This window comes from Dipodomys spectabilis, unplaced genomic scaffold, assembly GCF_019054845.1.
Source record: "Dipodomys spectabilis isolate Male_0828 unplaced genomic scaffold, ASM1905484v1 ptg000039l, whole genome shotgun sequence".
NCBI lineage: Eukaryota > Metazoa > Chordata > Mammalia > Rodentia > Heteromyidae > Dipodomys > Dipodomys spectabilis.
This window is the reverse complement of record NW_024870716.1, coordinates 6,407,024-6,432,550: the sequence shown is the minus strand read 5'-3', so window position 1 is coordinate 6,432,550 and position 25,527 is coordinate 6,407,024. Positions and strand designations below refer to the sequence as shown.

The following is a 25,527-nucleotide window of genomic DNA, read 5'->3' as shown; positions in this document are numbered from 1 at the left end:
AGTCATTAAATTTCATTTTTATGTTGTTGTTGTTTTGTTTTTTTGGTCAGTTGTAGGTCTTTGAGCCACAACTCTACTTCCTATTTCCTGGTGGTTAACTGGAGGTAAGAGTCTCATGGACTTTCCCGACTTGGGTTGGCTTTGAACCACAGTTCTCAGATCTCAGCCTCCAGAGTAGCTAGGATTACAGGTGTGAGGCACCAGCGCCCAACTGTATCTTATAATATAAACACTAATTATAATTAAGAAACAGTCCATCTAGGAACTCGAAGATAATGTGCTTTTAGACAGTTATAAACTTCAGGGCTGGGAAGGTGGCTCAGTGGTAGAGCACTTGCCTTGCATGCATGAGGCCCTGGGTTCGACTCCTCAGCACCATATAAGCAAAAAGAAAAAAGCTGGAAGTGGCGCTGTGGCTCAAGTGGTAGAGCGCTAGCCTTGAGCTGAAGAGCTGAGGGATAGTGCCCAGGCCCAGAGTTCAGGCCCCACGACCGGACCCAAAAAAAAAAAAAGAAAGTTATAAATGTCACAAATTACAGAACATCAATAAATTTATTAGACAGCACTGACTCAAAGACAATCAGTATACCAAAATGGAAGCAATTCTATTCTAATATTATGTAACAAATAGTTTTCAAAATGTATTAGACTCAGTAAAATGAAAATAAATTTAAAATACACTCATCAGAGTTCTTTGACACGAAACAATTTAAAGCTTCATATCTATCATGTACTCAGTGAAATCATGTTAGTCTTGGCAACCAATAGAATAAATGGAACTAGTAGAAGATATCTCAAATAGTTTATAAAGAGCACTTTAGATAAAGGTACTCATTAATTTGAGAATGAAGTTGAAAATGCCTCAGCACTCATACAAACACTTAAGAAGCTACTAAACATTAGATATTATACTAGAGCCAAGTGTGATGGTACATGCCTGTAATCTAAGCTATTCAGAAGACCAAGGCAGGATTATGGAAAATGTGAGGTTAGCTTAGATTATAGAGAGAACTTGAGGTTAGCCTGACCTACATAGCAAGTCTGTATCTACAAAAATCAAAACAAAACAAAAAATAAAAACAACACAAAACAAAAACACAAAACTGAACTAAACAACAACAAAAATAAAACAGACATTACATCAAATTTTGGAGATACAATAGTAAACAAGCTACAATCTCTGACCATGACTGGAATTCATTCTTTAGTAGTAGGATCACCCATTTCCCATGCTTCAAATGAAGACATTCCTTCCTTCTGGTTGTACTTAGAGGGGAAGAAGCTTGAGATGGAGAAACAAGAAAGATCTATCTATCCCATCTATCTACATTTATATACATCTCAAGTGAATTATTTTTCTCCTTTTCGTAGAACACTAGTGTTTAGAGCAATTGGAACCTATCCACCTCTCCACCCCAGTGCCAGTGCTTATCAACTACTCAGAACTAAGTTAATAAATATGTAACTACCAGAGCCACTATTTTATATCTCAAGTACAGACCAGTATCAAGAATAATTGAGGGGCTGGGGGGCTGGGAAGGTGGCTCAGTGGTAGAGGACTTGCCTTGCATGCATGAGGCCCTGGGTTCGATTCCTTAGCACCACATAAGCAAAAAGAAAAAAGCCGGAAGTGGCGCTGTGGCTTAAGTGGTAAGAGCCCTAGCCTTGAGCTGAAGAGCTGAGGGACAGCGCCCAGGCCCAGAGTTCAGGCCCCACGACTGGACCAAAAAAAAAAAATAAAAAAGAATAATTGAGAGGCTGGGAAGTTGGCTCAGTGGTAGAGCGCTTGCCTTGCATGCCTGAGGCCCTGGGTTCAATTCCTCAGACCACATAAGCAAAAAGAAAAAAGCCAGACGTGGCGCTGTGACTCAAGTGGTAGAGCGCTAGCCTTGAGCTGAAGAGCTGAGGGACAGTGCCCAGGCCCAGAGTTCAGGCCCCACGACCGGACCCAAAAAAAAAAAAAAGAATAATGGAAAACGAGGGCTGGGAAGGTGGCTCAGTGGTAGAATGCTTGCCTTGCATGTAGCCTTGAGCTGAAGAGCTGAGGGACAGCGCCCAGGCCCAGAGTTCAGGCCCCACAACTGACAAAAAAATAAATAAATAAAGGAAACGATAAAGATCACTTCTAGTCCTTTCGTTTTTTAATGCCAGCACTGTGTCTTGAACTTGGCCTCATATTCTCACTGTGCACCTTCTTGCTCACAGTTGGTACTTTACAACTTGAGCCATACCCCTAGTCTAGCATTTTGCCAATTAACTGAAGATAGGACTCTCTTGGACTTTCCTGCCTGGGCTAATTTCAAACTGTAATCCTCTCGATCTCAGCTTCCTGAGTCGCTAAGATTGTAGGTGTGGGCCCAAAGTTTCTTTATTGCAAAAATAAGCTATCATGCATATACTTGGAGAGGGAGAGGAGAGCAAGCACCCAGGCCCTGAGTTCAAGCCTCAGGACCACCCTCCCCACCCACCAAAAAAAAGATCCAGACTGACCTTTCCTTTGCTGGCTTTCTGTCTCACTGTGGAGTGTCTTGTGTACATTCATTCCCCTACCATCCACCATGAGGCCCTAACCAGAAACTGAACAAGTCATAAACATTCATCCTCCAAAAGTATGAGACACGTAAAACTCTCTTTTAAATAAAGATTTGATAAAGCAAAAAGAAAACAGACTAATATTATTTATCCATCTATGCTTCAGTAAGCCCACAGATAAAATGAAGGTAATGAGAGTTCTATTTCTGAGTTCTCATGAGGAATAATATTCATAAGGTGCTTAGAAAATACTTAGGCATGGAAAGTATTATTTCTTAAAATAGTCATTAATGATAAAAATTGAAATGTAGATCCAGGCAAATTTCCATGTTATAACTATTCTGTATCTTTTTTTGGGAGGGGGGAGTGGGGGAGTCAGTCGTGGGGCTTGAACTCTGGGCCTAGGTGCTGTCCCTTAGCTCGTCAGCTCAAGATGAGCACTCTACCACTTGAGCCACAGTACCATTTCTGATTTTCTGGTGGTTTATTGGAGATAAGAGGCTCACTGACTTTCCTGCCTGGGCTGACTTTGAACCATGATCCTCAGATTTCAGCCTCTTGAATAGCTAAGATTACAGGTGTGAGCCACTGGCGCCTGGCTATTCTGTATCTTATTTATGAATGTTTTCCTACTGAAAGATATTTATTTTTTCTCCACATGAAAATACATGTACAAGTCTCGGAGGGCAAGTATGCAAGTTTCTCTAGACTAACACATTTGACTTAACACACACTCCTCAGTTTTGTGATCTAACAGGTGGAAATTGATAGCTCATGTGTTTTAAACTGCATTTCCCAGCAGACAAGCTGTATCTTTTACATCTCATTAGCCATTCTACTTTCCAGTTTCCTCTGCTTCAAAGTGCCCTTTGTTTCCATTAGTCATGTTATTAAGATAGTCTATGGGAGGGTTAATCCTGACTACCAACTTGATTGGATTGAGAAATACCTTGGGGATTAGGTAAGCACACCTAGTAGTTTGTCTAAAGCATTTCCAAAGGATTAATACCTCCATGGATTTGTAATATTGTGCTATTCTGGGAGGTTGTGGAAACTTAAGGAGATGAAGTCTAACTAACCTGGGACATATCATGGGGCAGGGGGAATCATGTCACTTGGAAGACTAAGAGAGGAGGATGACCTGGCCCTTGGCCCTCTCTTTTATTTTTGTCAGTCCTAAGGCTTGAACTCAGGGCCTGAGCACTGTCCCTGAGCTTCTTTTTTTTTTTTTTTTCTCAAGGTTAGCACTTTTACCACTTGAGCCACAGTACCACTTCTGGCTTTTTTCTGTGTATGTGGTACTGAGGAATCCAACTCAGGGGTTCATGCACGCTAGTCAAGCACTCTGCCACTAAGCCACCTTCCCAGCCCCTTGGCCCTCTCTTAATGTACCCTTTCTCTGCTTCCAGTCTACCATAAGGTGAATAGGCTCATCTGCACCACATCCTCCCACTGCAAGAAGTTCTGCCCAAGCACATGGGGTCAGCTATGGGCTGAACCTTCTAGGACTATGAAATAATGATAGTCTTGTCTGCTCCTGTAAGTTGATGAGGAAGAAAGTATGGAATGTATTGTGTCTTATTTTTCCAAAACATGCCTAGTCTGGACAGCATTGCACTACTGCTCCCAGTCATGCCAATAATCTTTCAGTTTGGTTTATGATGTCTAAGTTTTTTCCTAAGTAATAGAAACATTTATCCTTGGTGGTTAATTCCACTCTTTTCTGACTTGGCTAAAGAGTTTCATACCTTTAATGACCGTTTTTTTTCCGTATTTTCCTCTTTTTAACAAATAGGTTTTTGGACGGACATGATGGTGTTCTAATGGTGGTAATCTAAGCACTAGGGAGACTAAAACAAGACAGCCTTGGACTACATAACAAATCCCAGGCCAGCCCAGGCTAGCTACAGAGATCTTGTCCCACAAAAAGTCCTTCAAGTTTATTGATTAATTCAACTGGAATTTATTTTTGCATATGGTTTGAAACAGAGATTTAGTTCCCCCCCACACAAAGAAACCCAATTTGACAATCTACTTGCTCTTTTCTTGCTAATAGGAAATGAGATCTGAGCTCTGGCATTTATCAACTTGCCCATTTCTGGACACGTTTTCTACATTGATTTTCTCTATATCCATTCTCCTCCATTAATCTGTCTTCTGAACTAAAACTATACAACTTCAAAAAAAATTTTTTTTGTTGGTCATGGCACCTGGTCTGGGTGCTGTCCCTGGGCTTTCTTGCTCAAGATTAGTATTCTGCCACTTTGAGCCACAGTACCACTTCCAGTTTTCTGGTGATTAACTGGAGCTAAAGTCTCATGGACTTTCTAACCCAGGCTAGCCTCGAGCTGTAATCCTCAGATCACAGACAGCCTCTTGAGAGCTAGGATTACACATGTGAACCACCAGTGCCAGCTTCAAATTATTTTTGATTAGGATATAATTTACAAAAGTATATCAATGATGTACAAATTGACCTTAAATACATATACCTCTATGTAACATAGACTAAAATATAGAACATTTCTCAAACTTTATAAGGTTCTCTTATAACCCTTCCTAATCATTACCATGCTTCTAGTATAATTACTATCCCAATCTAATATCACCATACATCAATGTACCTGGGCTTTTGTTCTTTTGCTGGCCCTGGGGCTTGAACTCAGGGTCTGGGCACTGCCACTGAGTTTCTTCTGCTCGAGGCTAGTACTCTATCACAGTGCCACTTCCGCCTTTTATGAGTAGCTTACTGGAGATGAGAGTCTCATGGACTCTCATCCAGCCTGCCTGGGCTGGCTTTTAACAGTGATCCTCAGATCTCAGCCTCCTGAGTAGCTAGGATTATACAGTCATGAGTCACTGGAGTTCAGCAATATATATATGTGTGTGTATATATATGCATATATATATATACACACACACATATATATATACACTTTTTAATTTTTTTTATTTTTTGTCAGTTGTGGGGCTTTGAACGCTGGGCCTGGGCACTGTCCCTCTACTCTTCAGCTCAAGGCGAGAGCTCTACCGCTTGAGCCACAGCACCACTTCTGGCTTTCTAGGTTTATTGGAGATAAGAGTCTCATGGACTTTCCTGCCTGGGCTGGCTTTGAAACATGATCCTCAGATCTCAGCCTCCTGAGTAGCAGGATTACAGGCATGAGCCACCAGTGCCCGGCTGCAATATATATTTTTTAACTTCCTATAAATAAAATAATATTAATGTAATTTTTTGTGTCTCATTCAGTTTTTTATTCAATATTGTTTACAAGATTCGTTCTTTATAGTATGTAGCAGTTCATTCTTTTTTCTTGCTGTATAGTAATTCATTCTGAACATAATTTAAAAATGTTTCTTTATACTCAGCACAAGTTTCTCCTCATTCTTTTCTTTCTTCCAGAACTACCTTAGTTATTCTTGTGCCTTCACTTTGTACAGGATCATTTTACACACATATAAAAACACACACATATGCAAACATGTACACAAATCCCATTAAGATTATTTTCTGAAACTGGGCTGGGAAGGTGGCTCGGTGGTAGAGTGCTTGCCTTGCATGCATGAGGCCCTGGGTTCGATTCCTCAGTACCACATAAGCAGAAAAGGCTGGAAATTGTGCTGTGACTCAAGTGGTAGAGTGCTAGCCTTGAGCTGATGAGCTGAGGGACAGTGCCTAGGCCCAGAGCTCAGGCCACATAACCAAAAAAAAAAAAAAAGATTATTGTCTGAAACTTTGGTATATTATTAAATTTTAAACTTCCTACCAATAAATACAGAACATTTTATTTTATTCCTAATTACATGTTCTTCAATAAAAATTTAAGTACATTATACATTCATATAGAAGAGATTATTTTGCATTTCCTAAATGACTTTTACAAATTTGAATGTGATTTGCACCCAGGAATACCGAATTCTCCTATTTAATACTTTGTTCATTTCTTTTAAATTTCCTTAAATAGTTGTAGTGTCAAAGTTTGTAGAGTTTATAAGCTTTATAAACCATGATAATGACAATTCACCTTGTGAAGGTTAAAATGTATTTGTGTCTTTAGCTATCCCACAATACTGTGAAATTTATGTAATCACTTAATCTCAATAAAGAAATAAAAATAAATAAATTTCCTTTTTTTTCTTATTTCTTTCCTTTTCCCTTCCCCTTTCCTTTTTTCTTCCTTCCTTTTCCTTTCCCTTCCATTCTTCCCTTCTTTTCCTTTCCTTTCCCTTTCATTTCCTTTGTTGTTATTGTTGTTGTAGGTCATGGGGCTTGACCTCTGGGCCTGGGCACAGTCCCTAAGGTCTTTTGCTCAAGGCTAGTGCTCTATTACTTTGAGCCACAGTACTACTTCTGGTTTTCTGGTGGTTAATTGGATATAAGAGTCTTATGGACTTTCTTACTTAGGCTGGGCTCAAATATTTTTTTTCATATATATATATATATATATATTTTTTTTTTTATTGTAAAGATACTGTACAGAGGGGTTATAGTTACATACGCAAGGTAATGAGTCCATTTCCTCTCCAAGCATTGTTACACCCTCCTTTATTTTTCCCCTTGGGCTCAAATCTTGATCCACAGATCTCAGCCTCCTAAGCAGCTAGGATTAAAATTTTGAGCCACCAGCACCCTACCTTCTTTTTTTGATTCTGGGGCTTAAACTCAGGGTCTTTCACTTGCCAACTAGGTGTTCTACTGCTAGAGCCTCCAGGGATCTTTGAAATTTTCTAGGGAGTTGTTTATCTCATTTCTCTGCTTTTCCAATAATTTTACCAATTATTGATAAGATATATTTTCCTTATTTATTCTTGACTTTAATAAGACTATGTGGAAGATTTTGCTATTTAACATATGCATGCTATATGCGTTTGAAAGGTAGCCTTTGCAAGAAGAAGAAAGTAAAAACAAAGCAAAAGGAAAAGGCAGCTTTTTAAAATCAGTAAGAGAGAACCAGAGGGGTAGCTCACATGACAGAGCAGCAGTCATGAGTGAGAAAGCTGAGCAAGAATGGGAGGCCCTAAATTCAAGCTCCAGTACTAGCCAAAGAATTAAATAATAAATCAGAAAATAAAATCTTAAATATTGTTTTCATAATATTCTTTTGCTAAATTAAGATTTTTAACTAAATTAAACTTACAGACACAATTTTCAAGCATTAAATCCTCTCACCATTTCAATGCTTCCTATTAGGTTTATGGTCTGAACATAGTCAAAAGTACTAAAAATCTTGATCTTCCCCCCTTGAACATGCTGATGAGTAAATGCTGACACCAGTGTCTTTGACTACATCCACCTGAGCCATGCTGACTACCACTTTGAAATGGTGCTGTGATCTGAGGTGGTCCAGAGCTCTTCATGGACCACTTGGTATAATGCTAAGGATTAAATTCAAGACCTGTCAGAGATCACTGCCAGTTGAGCTGCATCTAGAGAAACTATTCACAAAAAAAGTGGGCATGTAGATCTGAGAATGATGGTTTAAAAGCTTGGACAGGAAAGTCTATGAGACTCTTATGTCCAATTTACTGGCAAAAAGCAAGAAGTGAAGCTATGGCTCAAGTATAGGGTGCCAGCATGAACAAGAGAACTAAGGGAACAATGCCCAGGCTCTAAGTTCAAGCCCAGAAATGGTATAAAAAACAAACAACAAAACCAAACCAAACAAAAGAACACCTCAAAAGCTAAGGAATGAAACACAATCCAGGCAACCATCAACTGATATAGTGGGTACATAAACAAAATATGAGTGCTGGTGGCTCACGCCTGTAATCCTAGCCACTCAGGAGGCTGAGATCTGAGGATCACGGTTGGAAGCCAGCCCTAGCAAGAACAGTTTGTGAGACCCTAATCTCCTTAACTACCAAAAAACCGGAAGTGGCCCTTTTGATTCAAAGTGGTAGAGTGTTAACCTTGAACAAAAGAGCTCAGGGACAGTGCCCAGGCCTGAGGGGGGTGGAGGGGGTGGGGGGAAGGAAGCTGAGGTGATCCTCAATTCCATGCTGCATTTTCTTTATGTGCTACTTGATGGGCTTAGCACTGGAAAAGAACCCTGTATCCCAAGTAGAATTATTACCTTTCACTATTTAATCCCCAAATTTGACTTTCTACCCTAACAGTCTGGGGTTCAAACACTACGACTGAAAAAGAAAAAAATATAATATGGTATTATTCACATACAGTAATGTTTGGCCACAGAAAGGAATGAAGTAGCCAGATGTAGTGGTGAGTACTTGTAATTTCAGATATCCACAGGCTGATACAGCAGCAGGATTGCAACTTCAAGATAATCCTGAGCAATACAGTCTGTGTTTCCAAAAGGTAGGGAGGGGAGGATGTACTGACATATGCTGTGACACAGATGGACCTTATGTTTAGTATATTGGGTGAAAGAAATCAATCACTAAAAGCTACATATTGCATGATTCCACTTTATGAGCTGCCCAGACAATATGGCTATATAAAAACAGAAAACAGATAAATGATTGCTTAAGGTTGGTTTAGGAAAATGAAAATTGTCTAAATTGACTAACGTAATCAAAACTCAACTCTCTAAGAAAACTAAAACCCATTGTCCATTTTTAAGTGGGCAAATTGTATGGGATATAAATTGTATCAATTGTCTTTTGTAAATTTTGTTCTTAGGAAAATACAGTACAGCTTCAATTTCTCCAACAGTTTTCAGTTTCTTTATATATTTTTTTCCTAGTGAAGGCAAGTTTGAAAAGAAGTTTCCTATAAAATTGAGCAATTTAAAGTAAAATTGAACATTTTTAAAGCCAGATGCCGGTTGCTCACACATAATCCTAGCTACTCAGGAGGCTGAGATCTGAGAATTACAGTTCAAAGCTAGCCTGGGCAGGAAATCCACGAGACTCTTATCTTCAATTAACCACCAGAAAACCGGAGTGGTGCTGTGGCTCAAGAAGTAAAGCACTAGCCTTGAGCTAAAGAGATGAGGGACAAGCCCCATGAGAGGCAAAAAAAAAAAAAAAAAAGAATCTGGGAGGTGGAGCTATGTGTGGCTCAGAGTAGTACAACATTAGCCTTGAGGGAAGCAGCTCAGGGACAGTGCCCTGAGTTCAAGCCCCACAACTGACAAAAAACAGGAAGGAAGGAGGGAGGGAGAGAAAACAGAAAACCAGAAGTAGCACTGTAGCTCAAGTGGTAGAGCCCTTGCTTTGAGCTAACGAACTAAAGGACAGTACCCAGACCCAGAGTTCAAACCCCACAAATGACCAGAAAAAAAAAAAAAGAGCATTTTATCCAGGCACCAGTGGCTCATGCCTGTAATCCTAATTACTCAGGAGGCTGAGATCTGAGTACTGCAGTTCAAAGCTAGCCCAGGCAGGGAAGTCTGTAAGACTCTTCAAATAACCACAAAAGGCCAGAGGTGGAACTACAACTCAAGTGTAGTGTGCTAACCTTGAGCAAAAAAGCTTAGAGACAGCACCCAGTCCCAAAGTTCAAGCCCTAGGACTGGCAAACAACCAAGAAAATTTTATCTTTTTCTACTAATTTACATATAAAGTGATTCTGTCACCTGTTTTTTCTTAATCAGTATTTCCAGAATCAACTAGGTTGATCATATTATTTTTATTATTTTCTAGTTCATCAAATTAGCTTTGTAATATTTCCTCTCTTCTTTCTTTGGTTTTATTGTATCTGTTTTGTTTTCTGTCTTTTGTTTTGGCAGTACTGGATTTGAACTCAGGACCTTGAGCTTACTAAGCTGGTGATCTACTACTGGGCCACTCTTCCAACACCATTTTTTCCCATGATTTTTGTTGTTATTGTTGGTCATGGGGCTTGAACTCTGGGCTTGGGTGCTGCAAGTGCTCTACCACTCGAGCCACAGTACCACTTACGATTTTTCTGGTGGTTTATTGGAGATTAGAGTCTCATGGACTTTCCTGCCCAGGCTGGCTTTGAACTGTGATCCTCAGATCCCAGCCTCCTGAATCGCTAGGATTACAGGTGTGAGCCACTGGTGCTTGGCTTCTTAAAAATTCTTAATGGTTTTAATTTCCACTGTTTGCTTTTTAATCATTTGCTTCTCATATTTTGTCTTCTAAAATAGGTATGTATTGTTGCTACTCAATCTATCGTCTAGCAAGAGTGGAAATCTGTTTATCTGTCAAGCAATTTTGAATATTCATAGCATTGTTCACAAAGCCATACAAAACTATCAGTACAGGCAGGCAGACAATGGTCAGCCAACAAAAAGCCAACAGACACATATGTGTCAGTAATGTCATATACTACATGATTTTGCAGGCCTCTTAAATGGTTGGTGGACAAGAGGTTACCTAACCCTGCAAGATGTTTTAGACTTTTTTGTTGTTGTTTTTTTATAGTCTTCAACTTCCAGTTTTCAGGTGGTTAACTGGAGATAAGAGTCTCACAGACTTTCCTGCCTGGGCTGGCTTTGAACCTGGATCCTCATATCTCAGCCTCCTGAGTAGCTAGGATTATAGGCATGAGCCACTGACACCCAGCCTTGATAGTTTTTAAAAAGAAAAGGTTTTTTTCCAAGGAAAAAAATACAGAAGGTATAGGATGTAGATGGAAAAGGAACCTGTTTTTAATACATGGAAATTTGGTAAGCATGGAAACTTGTTTTTCTACATCAAAAACTAATATTTCAGTGGGTATAATGTAATCTCAGGCACTGATGTTAGGTAGTGAATAATTTATTTTTAAAAACCCTACAAAATCCTATCCTTACTCTCAAAAGACATACAATCAGATTTAAAAGTTGTATATATTAAAAAAATTGCTGAGCCACACACCAGTAGTTTGCACCTATAATCCTACTTAGGAGGCTGAACCCTGAGGATCCTAGTTAGATGTCAGCTCAGGCAGGAAAGTTTATGAGACTCTTTTCTGAAATTAACGAACAGAAAGCCAGAAATGGGGCTGTGGCTTATGTGGTACAGTGGTAGCCTTGAGTTAAAAAACAAAAAACAAAAAACTCAGGGACAGAACCAGGCTCTGAGTTCACGCCCTAGGATTAGCACCAAAAAATACCAATGCCCGCCCCCCCAAAAAAACCCCAAAAAACTTGCTGCACATGATGGCATATATCTAATCTCAGAACTGAAAAGGCTGAGGTATGAGGAAGATGATGAGTTTGAGGCATTCAACCTAAACAAAACAAAAAAGGCAATGATACAATCTAAAGTCAATCTTTGGGCTAAACTGCATTATATAAATGTATCCACAGAGGTTAAGATTGATCTGTAAAATATAGAATACATGAATATTTACTATGTGCTACTGTTAGAACAGTATTATATTAAGCACATTTCATGAATGAATACAATCTCATACAAAGCCATGTTTCCACTCAGAAAGCACAGGTAACAAAGTAGAGAACAAAAAGTAACAGATACAACAGTTTGGACATACCTCAACTTTAGATTATAATGAAGTATGGGGAGAAGGCTACTTCAAGAATATGAAGGCAAGGCTGGGAAGGTGGCTCAGTGGAGCACTTGCCTTGCATGCTTGAGGCCCAGGGTTCAATTTCCTCAGCACCACATAAGCAAAAAGAAAAAAGCCAGAAGTGGCGCTGTGACTCAAGTGGTAGAGCTGAAGAGCTGAGGGACAAGGCCCAGAGTTCAGGCCCCACGACCGGACCCCCCCAAAAAAAAAAAGAATATGAAGGCACCAGCCAAGGCATAAATATAGCAATTCTCCAGGTCAAACCAACAAAAGTTTCAGATTGATGAAATTAAAATCTCAAGAATGAGCCGGGCGCTGGTGGCTCACGCCTGTAATCCTAGCTACTCAGGAGGCTGAGATCTGAGGATCGCGGTTCAAAGCCAGCCCGGGCAGGAAAGACCGTGAGACTCCTATCTCCAATAAACCACCAGAAAACCGGAAGTGGCGCTGTAGCTCAAGTGGTAGAGCGCTCGCCTTGAGCTGAAGAGCTGAGGGACAGCGCCCAGGCCCAGAGTTCAAGCCCCACGACCGACAAAAAAAAAAAAAAAAAAAAAAAAAAAATCTCAAGAATGAAGGTGAATTATGAATACTCCACAAATAAATGAAAATGTAATACAAAACCTATTAGCGTGGCACTATGACAGGCTCTGTGTGCTTAAAAAAAAAAAAAAAAGGCCAGGCACTGGTGGCTCACATCTGTAATCCTAGCTACTCAGGAGGCTGAGATCTGAGGATTTCAGTTCAAAGCCAGCCCGGGCAGGAAAGCCCAACTCTTATCTCCAATAAACCACTAGAAAACCGGAAGTGGCAATGTGGCTCAAGTGATAGAGTGCTTGCCTTGAGCTGAAGAGTACAGCGAGAACACCCAAGCCCAGAGTTCAAGCCCCATGACTGACCAAAAAAAAAGAAAGTACTGTTCAAGAATAATTTCTGATGTGGGTGGAGATAGGAGGGAAAACTGGGAAAGAGCAAGGGAAGGGGTGACATTGTCCAAAAAGAAATGTCATCTATATGTGACTTATGTAACTGTAACTCCTCTGCATATCACTTTTATTAAAAAAAAATTTTAAGTAATTAAAAAAGAAAAAAGAATCCAGGCACCAGTAGCTCACACCTGTAATCCCAGCTACCCAGGAGGCTGAGATCTAAGGATCAGGTTTAAAGCTAGTCTGAGCAGGAAAGTCCATGAGACTCTTTTTGTTGTTGTTGGTCGTGGGGCTTGAATTCTGGATCTGGGTACTTTCCCTGCGCTCTTCAGCTCAAGGCTAGCAACTCTACCACTTGAGCCACAGCGCCACTTCCAGTTTTTTGGAAGTTAATTGGAGATGAAGTGTCACGGACTTTCCTGCCTGGGCTGGCTTTGAACAGTGATCCTCAGATCTCAGCCTCCTGAATAGGCAGGATTACAGGCGTGAGCCACTGGTACCTGGCTTGTCCATAAGACTCTTATCTCCAATTAATTACAGAAAAAGCTGCAAGTGGTTCTGTGGCTCAAATGGTAGAGTGCTAACCTTGAGCAAAAGGAGCTCAGGGATAGCACCAAGGCCCATAGTTCAAGCCCTAGGCCTGGCAAAAATAAAAATTAAAAACTAAAAAAAAAGGGATAGTTTCTTTTTTTTGAGTTTTAAAAAATTATTTATTTTTCTTATCTTTAAGTAGTTGTACAAAGAAGTTCCCATTCTACTAAACAATACAAAGTATGAGTACAAAGTGTCTGACAACATTGTCACCCATTTCTCTTAACCCAAAAAAGGGATAATTTCTGAATTGAGCATTGGTGGCTTACATCTTTAATACTAGCTACTCAGGAGGCTGAGATCTGAGGAACGTGGTTGGAATCCAGCCCGGGAAGGAAGGTCTATGAGACTCCTATCTTCAATTAACTTGCAAAAAAGCCAGAAGTGGAGTCGTGGCTCAAGTGATAGAGCAATAGCCTTGAGCACAGGACAGGGCCTAGGCCCTGAGTTCAAAGCCCCAAGACTGGCATTAAAAAAAAAAAAGTTGGGGCTGGGAAGGTGGCTCAGGGGTAGAGCGCTTGCCTTGCATGCCTGAGGCTCTGGGTTTGATTCCTCAGCACCACATAAGCAAAAAGAAAAAAGCCGGAAGTGGCGCTGTGGCTCAAGTGGTAGAGTGCTAGCCTTGAGCTGAAGAGCTGAGGGACAGCACCCAGGCCCAGAGTTCAGGCCCCAAACCAGACCCCCTCCCCCCAAAAAAAAAAAAAGTTTAGTAAGAATGCAGAAGAGAGAAACAGAAATAAGAAACTAATTTTAACATTTCTATGCCAATGTAATTAATTGTTATATATAGAATCACAGAGCTCAAATTCAACCATTTCTGCTATGTATCACATCAATAAACCCTTTCAGCACTAAAAAAGGATGGGGTAAGTATAATTGCAACATATTAAAAATCATTTTTCAGGTAATCTTCAATGATGAAAGATAACTATGTCATTAAGAAGCACTAGTTGGACTGGGGATGGATATAGTTAATGGTGGAACACTGCTTAGCATGCACAAAGCCCTAGGTTTGATCTCTGGGATCATTAGGAGACAAAAGGGAGAGAGGGAGGAAAGGAAGAAGAAAAAAGAAAAAAAAAGCAAGAACTGCTAATAAATTAACAGAATGCTATCCATTACTGTTAAGAACTACTGTGCTAAAAAAAATTTAACCAAATTTAGTACGTGCACAAATTTTACAATTCAGGTGCTTATTTCACTAAAAACAGCACTGTAAACAAATTCATTAAAAAATTCAACATGAAGCTTTCTACACTGTTTTAGAACCATTACACTATTTACCAAAAGCTACTATTTGTTTTTAAAACAATTATGAAGTAATTACCTTAACAATAGTCAAACTTTTTTCATGCAACAATTAAAGTCTGTTCTATCATCCGCATAGTATTTTTCATAATTCACATCAAGCATACAAAAAGAAGCTATCCCAAACAACTTGCTTTGTATGAAACCCTTCTAAAGAGAAGAAATTTGAGAGAAAAAAGTCTCAAGTCTGTGAAAACCAGATTACTTACCAGTAACTTGAGTTTTCCTATTGGGTCTTTTCCCTCACAGATCCACCTCTCTTGCCCTTCTGTCCAGCATGAGAATCTTCCTGATGGGCATCCACTGGAACTGAGGGGGCATGCAGTACAGACGTATATGTAAGAAAGTGGGGGGCAGGGATTTGGGAGATGCTAGAGACATGCTTCAGTGCACTTGCTTACCTTCCTGAAATTGGAAATTTCAACGGTTCCTTGGTCCTCGAGGCATTCACAATAACTTCAAAGAATGTGGATCTGTGGAGATTACCCAATAGGAGAACTCCAGTTACTGGTAAGTGATCCAGTTTTTTCTTCTCTATCAGAATAAGAAGATTATTTAATTTTATTTGAGATTACTAGCACATGTAGAACTTCAAGAGAAAGAGATGTTAAATTCACCAGAGATCTATTATAGATACATATCAAAGCAAACATGGAAACATCTTGCTAACCAGTGTCAAGAGAAACTGCTGGCATCAGAAACTCAATGAAAGTTAAATGTTTTCAGCTTTTTTAAATGTCCAATATAATGACTGTAGTATTTTGGCACACAAAACTATCAGCTATCAAACTATTCCACCATTTCTTCAATATTAGTAATAGGAATAAATAGTTGAATTAAATTTACCATTTCTTAAAACTGTACTAGTGTAGCTTATATGAAAATAGGTACAGTTGCCATGGTTGGCTAATGATCTTCCTAAATTTTAAAATCATCAATGTATTTCCCATTTATCACTCAACAAAAGTCTTAATCATTTGTTAGCTCAAGCCTATAATCCTAGCTACTTGTAAGGAGGCTGGGATCCCAAGGATCACAGTTATAAGTCACCCAAGGAAGAAAAGTTTATGAGATTCCATCTCCAAATAACCAGCAAAAAGGCATACTACAAGCTCAAGTGACAGGGTACCAGCCCAAGTAAGGAAGCCAAGTAACCACAAGGTTCTGAGTTCAAATCCCAGTACCAGAAAACAAACAAACAGAATAAATAGGACAAAATTCTCCATATTCCATAAAACCATTATTCTACTATAGTAATCCTAATGAAAATCTTATATTCCAATCTTATTAGCTATATTTGTATTTAGTAAAGAATGATAGTATACTTGTCAAGATTTTTGCTAGATTCCTATTTAATTTTAAGACTCTAATTGTTCTATATATGCTCTCTCTATATTTTTCTACAAATCTGGGTCTTCAAGTCTACTACTACTAGTAAATGTGTTTACTTCCAAATGGTTCATTCCAAGTGTATTACTTGGGTAGTACACTGCTATGATCTGTATGTAATTTAAGTGTGTCCCAAGGAAAAGCTCCTGTTCTGGAAGCTTGGTTCTCAGTGTGAGAAACGATGGAACCATTAACAAGTGGGACCAAGTAGAAAGGAAAGAAGCCACTGGAAGCATCACTTTGAAAAGAGCAAGTTGTTACTGTTTTTTTTTTTTTCCTAAGAGCAAGACTGGCCTTTCCCTAATTAGTTGTTAACTTTTTTTTTTTTTTCCCTAAGAGCAAGACTAGCCTTTCCCTAATCTCTGGCTTTGTGTCAAAATGTGATCTTTTGTGCACCTGGTCCTACCACTGTGATGTCATTCACCATGAGGCCCTCACAGGAGGCCAAAGAGATAATCTGGCTGAACCAGTAGCTGTCAGAAAATGCGATCTTAACCTAAGATCTAAATAAACCTCTTTTTTCTTTATCAAGTATCCAACTTCAGACATTTTGTTACAGCAACAAGTTAACAGACTGATACACAATCCCTATTTCTAACTGTAATATAAAGATAAATATTACATGCCTGTAATCCCAGCATTTCAAAGGCTAAGGCAGGAGGACAAGTTTGAAGCCAAGCCTGGGCTGTACAGCAAGACCTGAACTCAAACAAACAAACAAACAAACGAAAAGAGCCAGGAGCTGGTGGCTCACACCTATAATCCTAGCTGCTGAGATCTGAGGATTGCGGTTCAAAGCCAGCCTAGGCAGGAAAGTCTGTGAAACTTTTATCTCCAATAAACCACCAGAAAACCAGAAGTGGTGCTGTGGCTCAAGTGGTAGAGCACTCACCTTGAGCTGAAGGCTGAGGGACAGCGCCCAGGCCCAGAGTTCAAGCCCGAGGAGAGAGAGTGACAAAGAGAGACAGAGAGAGAGAGAATTTCTAGTTAACTAGATTCTTACTTAACTTCTAGAGTTAACTGAAGAGTATTTACATGGCACAAGGATCTACTGCCAGTATTTGGATTATAGGTACAGTAATCCAAACATTTTTTAATGGTATAAGCTAGGATAAACTATCTCATTATAAATCAAATGATAATTTTCTTTTTTTCATCCCACCTGAGCCATGCCTCCAGTTTATCCCTCCCCTCTCTCTCTGTCTCTCCCTCTCCCCACTCAATCTGTCCCCTTCTCTAGTATGATTATCTAGTAATTGTTCAAAGAGTTTCATTGTGGTGTTTGCATACATGTATACAATGTACTCTGATGAAATTCATCCCTGTACTATTTTTTAAATAATTTTAATAAAGCTTCATTATTCTGCTTTCATCCATGTATGAAGTATGTACTTTGGTTTGGGGACAGATCTCACTGCCCTTGCTTGGACTGGCCTTAAGACTCCGTATCCTCCTGTCCCTACCTCCCAGATAGCTGGGACTATAGGTCTGTGCCACCATGTCTAGCCCCCAGTTTTTATTTTTAGCAAATGTTGCCTCCATTTACATTTAAGTAATATAGACTTAGAAGCAAATGCATCATATAAGGGAATCAAAACATCTATAAAGCTGAGGTTGTGGTAGCTCACACCTATAATCCTAGCTACTCAGGAGACTGAGATCTGAGGATCACAGTACAAAGCCAGCCTAGGCAGCATTAAGACTCTAATCTCAAGCAAAAAGCCAGAAGCAGAGCATACCTCTGCTCAAGTGGAAGAGTGCCAGCTAAGTCAGAGAGGAAGGCCGTGAGTTCAAGCCCCAATACTAGAATAAAAAATAAAATAAAAAACTTGAAAGTATTTTAAGGTAATCAAAAGGATAACTTAAAGACAGACTGGCATCGAAAAGTATATTTATTTGTTATCTTTCCATAAACTCAAATAAGATTTATTTTTATTTTTTTTTGCCAGTTCTGGGCTTGAACTCTGGGCCTGGGCACTGTCCCTCAGCTCTTCAGCTCAAGGCGAGCACTCTACCACTTGAGCTACAGGGCCACTTCTGGCTTTTTCTGCTTATGTGATGCTGAGGAATTGAACCCAGGGCCTCATGCATGCAAGGCAAGCACTCTACCACTGAGCCACCTTCCCAGCCCAAGATTTTTTTTCATGTGTGCTTGAGGTTGAGCCTAGGGCCTCATGTATGCATTCTACATCCTCTGCCCTAAAATAGATTTCTATCAGAAGAACTCAGAATGAAAAAAGTGTTCAGAGATTAGGATGCTTTAATCAAACCAAAATAAAACATTTCACTAAGGAAAAGTTGCCTCACAAAGTTAACATGAGCTGTGCACTGGTGGTTCACACCTATAATCTTAGCTACTCAGGAGGAAGAGATCTGAGGATCATGGTTTGAAGCCAGCCTGGGCAGGAAACTCCATGACACTCTTATCTCCGATAAATTACTCAAAGAAGCCCGAAGTGGTGTTGTGGCTCAAGTGGTAGAGCACTCAACTTGAACAAAAGAAGCTCAGGGACAGTGCCCAGGACCAGCAAAAATAAATCAGTTAATTAATTAACATAAACTTATAAAGAAACTGCTCTGCTTAGGATGTGATCATTAACTTTCACTTCCACAACCACCCCTGGCTTGAACATTACAGTAAGTTCTGATGGTTTTGCAGATACATTATTTCAAATTTCCAACTAACATTTAAAATTCTAAGTTTTTTCTTCATATAAATCTTGGATTGGGAATTCTCACAACAGTGTGACCAAGTTTAAGATTTTATACTTGTTTGTATGTATTTAAAGTGACATAACTGATGGTTCAAGTAAGAGCTGTGTGTACATACACAGAGAGATAAACAGATATACTACTGAGCCAAACTTTCAATTAACCAAAACAAGATCAACTAACCTAATAAAGGATGTTACTTATAGAAACTGCATTTTTTTTTTTTTTTTTTAGCTCCTTTAGCCCATCAAAGACCTTAGGGAAAGTGCACAATCTTGTGTGATCTCATTTTCTTAGCATTACCTTCACTATCACTATCAGCCAAGGGAGAAAGGCTCTAGAGGCCATGAGTCATAAACTGAAATTATGAGATGGATAGTTTGCCTTTTTTGGTATATAATATAATCTATTAGGTTGATTGTATCTTATACCCTATGTATACTTATACATAGTTCTATGTGTACTTATACTTCTCTCAAGTCTCCCAAATTATAAATATCATTTCATTTCCTAATGAAAAATCTCCTTTCCCTCAGATTTATTCCACAACGTCTTCCCATCCTAACCAATAAGGAAATTTGTTAAAAACAGCACTATTTTTTTATTTATTCAACTGAGTCTAAATGAAAGATGGCAAAACTACATTCATTTGTAAAATGAAAAATGCAAAACAGAACCCAATTCAGAGCAATTGTGAAGATTAATGTAAATTATTTACAAATAATACCTAGAAGCTAGCCACATATCTAAGACTATTAATACAACCATCCAGATATAGTATTACCTTTAAGTGATTTTGTCTCAAAATAACAACAAAAACAAAAAGTTGAGAGCTATATCTTGGTGGTAGAGGCCTTGCCTAATGCATTTGAGGTCCTGGGTGCAATCCCTAGAAACACACACACACACACACACACACACACACACACACACACACACACACACACCTACTACAGTACCACTAAATATTAATAAATTTTTTAAAATACTTATGGTTTAAATAAAGTTCATGAAACATTCCAGACATTTACTAGGTAAATCAATCATCATTATAATCATCACTAGAAGCCATCAGCTTGGATCTACTTTAGTAAGGTCTTTGAAATTGCTAGAAACATTTGTATAAGTTGTTTCCATATTCCCATACCTGAACATTTTTTGTTGGCAGTACTGGGGTTTAAACTCAGGGCCTTGTGCTTCCTAAGCAAGTACTCTATCACTGAGACATACCCCTAGTCCATTTTTGAAAAAGGGTCTTGCTTCCTGTCCAGGTGCATTCCTGGACTGCCATTTACCTATTTGGGGCTTCCTATTATTGGTAGTATTATAGGCCATATACCACTACACCCAAATACTGGTTGAGAATCCTGTACTACCTGATTCTTGATGACTGGGTTGGTACTAAACTATGGTCCTCTTAATTTCAGTCTCCCAAATAGCTAGGATTACAAATGTGTGCCACCAGTATCCAGCCCAATGCCTGACTTTTATGGTTATAAACAATAACTAATAGTCAGTTGCTTATTCCAACTGCTGACAAATTCTACAATGAAAATATGAGCAAGAAACATATATCATTGTTCTTGACTACTATTTGATGGACAAGACACTAATATCCAAACTTCTGTGAAAAGCCTTTGAAAATGAAAATACTAACTAGGTAAGTTCTAGCTTCCAGAAGCTTGCTTTAGCCAGAAGAACTCTCTATTGACCTATTTGACATTTTAAGTTCCCTTTCAAGAAAAATCCTACAACAGTTTTAAACATTAATGGATAACACTTTCTCCTCTAGTTACTAAGATAGTCTACAATAATCTCACCTCCCATACTCAGACCCTTGTGTAATCTCCTCCTAAGTGTGGGATGAATTTAGTGACTCATTTCTAATGTACAGAATTTGGTGAAAGTTATGGGATATCACTCCCAAAAGGAATTAAAAAGACTGACTTCCGCCGGGTGCCAGTGGCTCACACCTGTAATCCTAGCTCCTCAGGAGGCTGAGATCTGAGGATCACAGTTCAAAGCCAGCCCGGGCAGGAATGTCCTTGTGACTCTGATCTCCAATAAACCACTACAAAACTGGAAGTGGCATTGTGGATCAAGTGGTAGAGCACTCACCTTGAGCTGAAGAACGCAGGGACAACACCCAAGCCCAGAGTTCAAGCCCCACGACCGACAAAAAAAAAAATAAATAAATAAAAATAAAAAAGACTGACTTCCATTTTAGAGACTTTGCCTCATTGTCAGGTATCTTGCTTTGAGGAAAGCTAACATGTATATGTTTAAAGCAGCTCTACTTTATAGAGAAGCCCACACAGCAAATGTCTAATGCTAGCAGCCCAGGGAGTAATGTGGAAGCAGTTACTCTAAGGCCTGCTGACAACCACCACAGTGAGCTTGGAGGTAGCTCTTCCTCTCAGTGGGTACTTGTAGCATTGTGAGTGAAAAAAAAAAAAAGAACATACTTACAATACTAAGATTAACATGGCAAGATATAGTATATGCAGGCACTCCTGTAACACTATGGTGGAACATATTGCTACAATTAATACATACTATAATATTTTTAAAAAATAAATGACAGTAAAGTGGGTCAAGCTCTATTGAGGGGTGTAGGTGCCAGCAGGAAGGGGGAAGGCTAATGAAGAAGGTGAAAAGGGATAATTAAGGTCCAAGTGCTGGGAAAAAAAATAATGACGTTTTTCAGGCCCATCTTAGGCCTCTTTCCTCATGCTGTACAGTCTACTCTCTCCTCAACCTACCCATTCCTTTGGCTTCCAGTCAGTAATACATCTTATGACTATCAAATAGTATCTACAGTTCTCTTTCCTAAGCTTTACCCCACATATCCAACTACGCTCTCAGATTCTGCCAAGAACCTTAAACTCAATATATCTAAAAATGAACCTATCCACCAAACCTGTCTCTGTGAGAAGTACCACTATTCACCCAGCTGCTTTATTATACCACCATCATACAGTACATTCATTCCTGACTCCTCTTGGCTCAACCCAATTCCTACCTCCCCTGGTCTTATCCAATAAATTCTTAAGTATATAAATTTTCTCCTGAACATATCACAAATCCATTCATTTCCCTCTCCTCCTTGTTTCTTGCCTAGACTGCTACAATAACTTCTACTAACTGGTTCTCTGCATGTAAAGATTTGACAAACAAGCATGACACAGAATAAAATGCTATGGCTGTTGTTCTAATAATGCACTGTACTGGTGGCCAAAGAGAACACTTTAAAAACTGCTGAACAAGTTCCCCATAAAGATACTGTTGATCCACGAAAGTTCTTTTACCCAAATAAATGAGCATAATTAAACACTCATCTAATTCAAAGTGAAATACAAATGCTCCATAGGAAAAAAAAATTAAACAACAGTTTAAAGTAGCAGCAGAATCAGATAAATGATAGAGGCTTCTGCAATTCAGTTAAGCATTATTTCCAATAAAAGACACTGTAACAAAAGCATTGAGAATTTCTATTAATGGTATTACGATCCCATTATTAACTGAGAATTATGATAAATTCATTGTATCACAGATTTATTCAGCACCAAAAAGTACAACGGTAAGATGGTAAACCGAAATGTAGTTCACAGACTTGGACCCAGACAACAGTCCAGGAAGGTAAATACAATAATCACTCTTTGCATTGAACACTTTAAATGTAAGAGCATTTATTGAAACCTAGAGGCAAAGGAACACTTTTTCAGGGAGATAATGCTTAAGCAACAATTTGAAAAAAAAAGAAAGAAATTGTAGAAGATAGGGAATTACAGCTTAATACTGAAAAGGCCACAGTGACCAGGAGGGAAGGGGAAGAGGAAATATACCCATGCAAATAAAAACAAATAAATCAAAACAAAAATCCCACCAGTTTAGCCGCTCAATTCTTAAATCTGACACAAGATTTACTTCTATACTAGCAGGGTATATCCTAGATGCTAAAGCTTACTGTTTTGGCCCAAATATTTATTTGATTGTAAACATCAGGACACTGAGAGATTAAGTCATTCACAGATTCCCATTCATTCTCATTCTCTTTCCCCCATCTCTTGCATGGACAGGGAGGAAAGAAGAAGTAAAAATAAAGACAGAATAGTTGCCAGGTGGATAGATAAAAAGTATCCTTGAAGCAGCCGGGCACCAGTGGCTCATGCCTGTAATCCTAGCTACTCAGGAGGCTGAGATCTGAGGATCGCAATTCAAAGCCAACCCCGGGCAGGAAAGTCCGTGAAACTCTTATCTCCAATAAACCACTAACAAACTGGAAGTGGCGCTGTGGCTCAAGTGGTAGAACACTGGTCACCTTAAGCTAAAGAGTGCAGGACAGTGCCCAAGTCCAGAGTTCAAGCCCCACAACCGACAAAAAAAAAAAAAAAAAAAAAAAAAGAAAAAAAAAGTATCCTTGAAGCAATTTATGGGAAATGTCAAACACTTTTCTCTTGTGCTCTGGTTTTATTAACTAGTATAACCTAAATGTTTCACAACAGGAACTGCTATACATCTAAGTGTATGTCTATGTTTGCTATTATATCACCACTTGTATATTTGGTTGCTGTTAACTTTTATTTTGTGGGGAGGAGGGTAGTACTAGAGTTTGAAATCTGGGAGCTCACTTGACAAATGTGTTCTGCTTGATCCATGCCTCCCTCTCCTTTTCACCTTGGTTATTTATTTTCAAGGTAGAGTCTCACTTTATATTACTATACTGAATGCACATAAAAATTAGCAACACATATGTAAGTATAAAAATAAAGCCAGGTGTCAAAAAGCCCAAGGACAATGCCAGTGCCCTGGCCAAGTTCAAGACCCAGAACTGGCACTAAAATGAATGAATGAATAAAAAATTTGCTGCCAAAACAAATAAATAAAACCAGATTTTTGTTGTTGTGGGGCTTGAAGTCAAGCCTGGGTGTTGTTGGTGAACTCTTTTGCTCAAGGCTAGCACTCCATCACTTTGAGCAACAGTGCTACTTCCAGTTTTCTGGTGGTTTATTTGAGAGAAGTCTCACAGACTTTCCAGCTTGTGTTGGCTTCATATGGTGATCCTGAGATCTCCTGAGTAGCTAGGATTTAGGCATGAGCCACCAGTACCCAGCATACCAGATGTTTTCAAGGACTACAAATATGAATATATATTAAAGTCCCACGTGAGTGTAAGAGAACAATATTACAACTAAAATGTAAACTGTCAATGTTACTGAAAAATCGGTAACAAAGAAATATACAATTTGATGGCATTCAAATTTAACGTATATTTCATCTGTAAACTGTGCTACTTGTTACTAATTGATTACGTGGCTCTGAGCCCTGTCAGCCTTTTTTTTTTTTTTTTTGGGTCCGGTCGTGGGGCCTGAACTCTGGGCCTGGGCGCTGTCCCTCAGCTCTTCAGCTCAAGGCTAGCGCTCTACCACTTGAGCCACAGAGCCACTTACAGCTTTTTTTTTTTCTTTTTGCTTATGTGGTGCTGAGGAATGGAACCCAGGGCCTCAAGCATGCAAGGCAAGCGCCCTACCACTGAGGCACCTTCCCAGCCACTCCCAGCCTTGATTAAAAAAAAAAAAACCCCAGCAAAAGTGACTAGGAGTAGGAATAAGAAAAAGACACAGAGGAGGAGGAACAAAAAGCTTTACAAGAAAGCAAGCCTCGCTGGGCGCTGGTGGCTCACGCCTGTAATCCTAGCTACTCAGGAGGCTGAGATCTGAGGATCGCAGTTCAAAGCCAGCCCGGGCAGGAGAGACCGTGAGACTCCTATCTCCAATAAACCACCAGAAAACCGGAAGTGGTGCTGTAGCTCAAGTGGTAGAGCGCCTGCCTTGAGCTGAAGAGCTGAGGGACAGCGCCCAGGCCCAGAGTTCAAGCCCCATGACCGACAAAAAAAAAAAAAGAAAGAAAGCCTCATTTGAGCTGAATTGCTCAGGGATAGCTCCCAGGCCTAGAGTTCAAGCCCCAAGACTGACCAAAAAAAAAAAAAGAGAGATCTTTCATGGGATTGCTTCTAACATATTTATAAGATTATGTCTTTGTTGCTTTGTATGTCCCTCCCCCATGGTATAACCCCTGCTTTCACTATTATATGTGGAGGGAAAAAACAAATCATTAAAACAGGGATACAGGAGGACCCACTGCAACAATGAGATGTACAAGTCGTTATGTTGAAAAATGAACTTTACAACTTTGGTGGGGTGGATGGGAGGGAAGGATGCGAAAGTATGGGAAGGGGAAACAAAGGAGGAGGCTACAATGCTTGATAAGAAATGTACTCATTATCTTGCCCATGTAATTGTAACCCCTCTGTACAGTATTTTCACAATAAATAAAAATAAATAAATAAATTATAAAAAGAAAGCAAGCAAGCTTCAAATCTTTCCCATCACCAAATAAAACTTGTATTAGCTCTTGTTAATGCTTCTTGAACAAGGCAAAAACTAATCACAATCAAGTTAGCCTATATTAAACAGGAGTGGTAAGAACAGTGGTAGAGCAGGTTAATGACTTTCAAACGTGTTTTGCCAAGCATTATTTAATAAGAAGTGTTAAATCCTAATAAAATATAGAAAAGCAAAGAGTATTTGAAGTTTGTGAGGATGCACTGAGTCCATTGGCCTG

General features: G+C 39.3%; 1 protein-coding gene across 3 annotated transcripts in view; it reads right to left on the bottom strand.

The window, feature by feature from the left end:
* Positions 1–25,527, bottom strand: part of Yaf2 (YY1 associated factor 2) — an 88,660-nt gene that overhangs the window by 46,159 nt on the left and 16,974 nt on the right. Inside the window, exon 3 of one of the 3 annotated variants that reach the window (XM_042677657.1) lies at positions 15,204–15,275. The exons of 1 other annotated variant lie outside the window; for it this stretch is intronic. In XM_042677657.1, the coding sequence (XP_042533591.1) occupies positions 15,204–15,275 (72 nt within the window). Of the gene's footprint in view, positions 1–15,203; positions 15,337–25,527 lie in introns of all 3 variants that reach the window. One more of the 3 variants, XM_042677658.1, reaches the window with a different exon arrangement.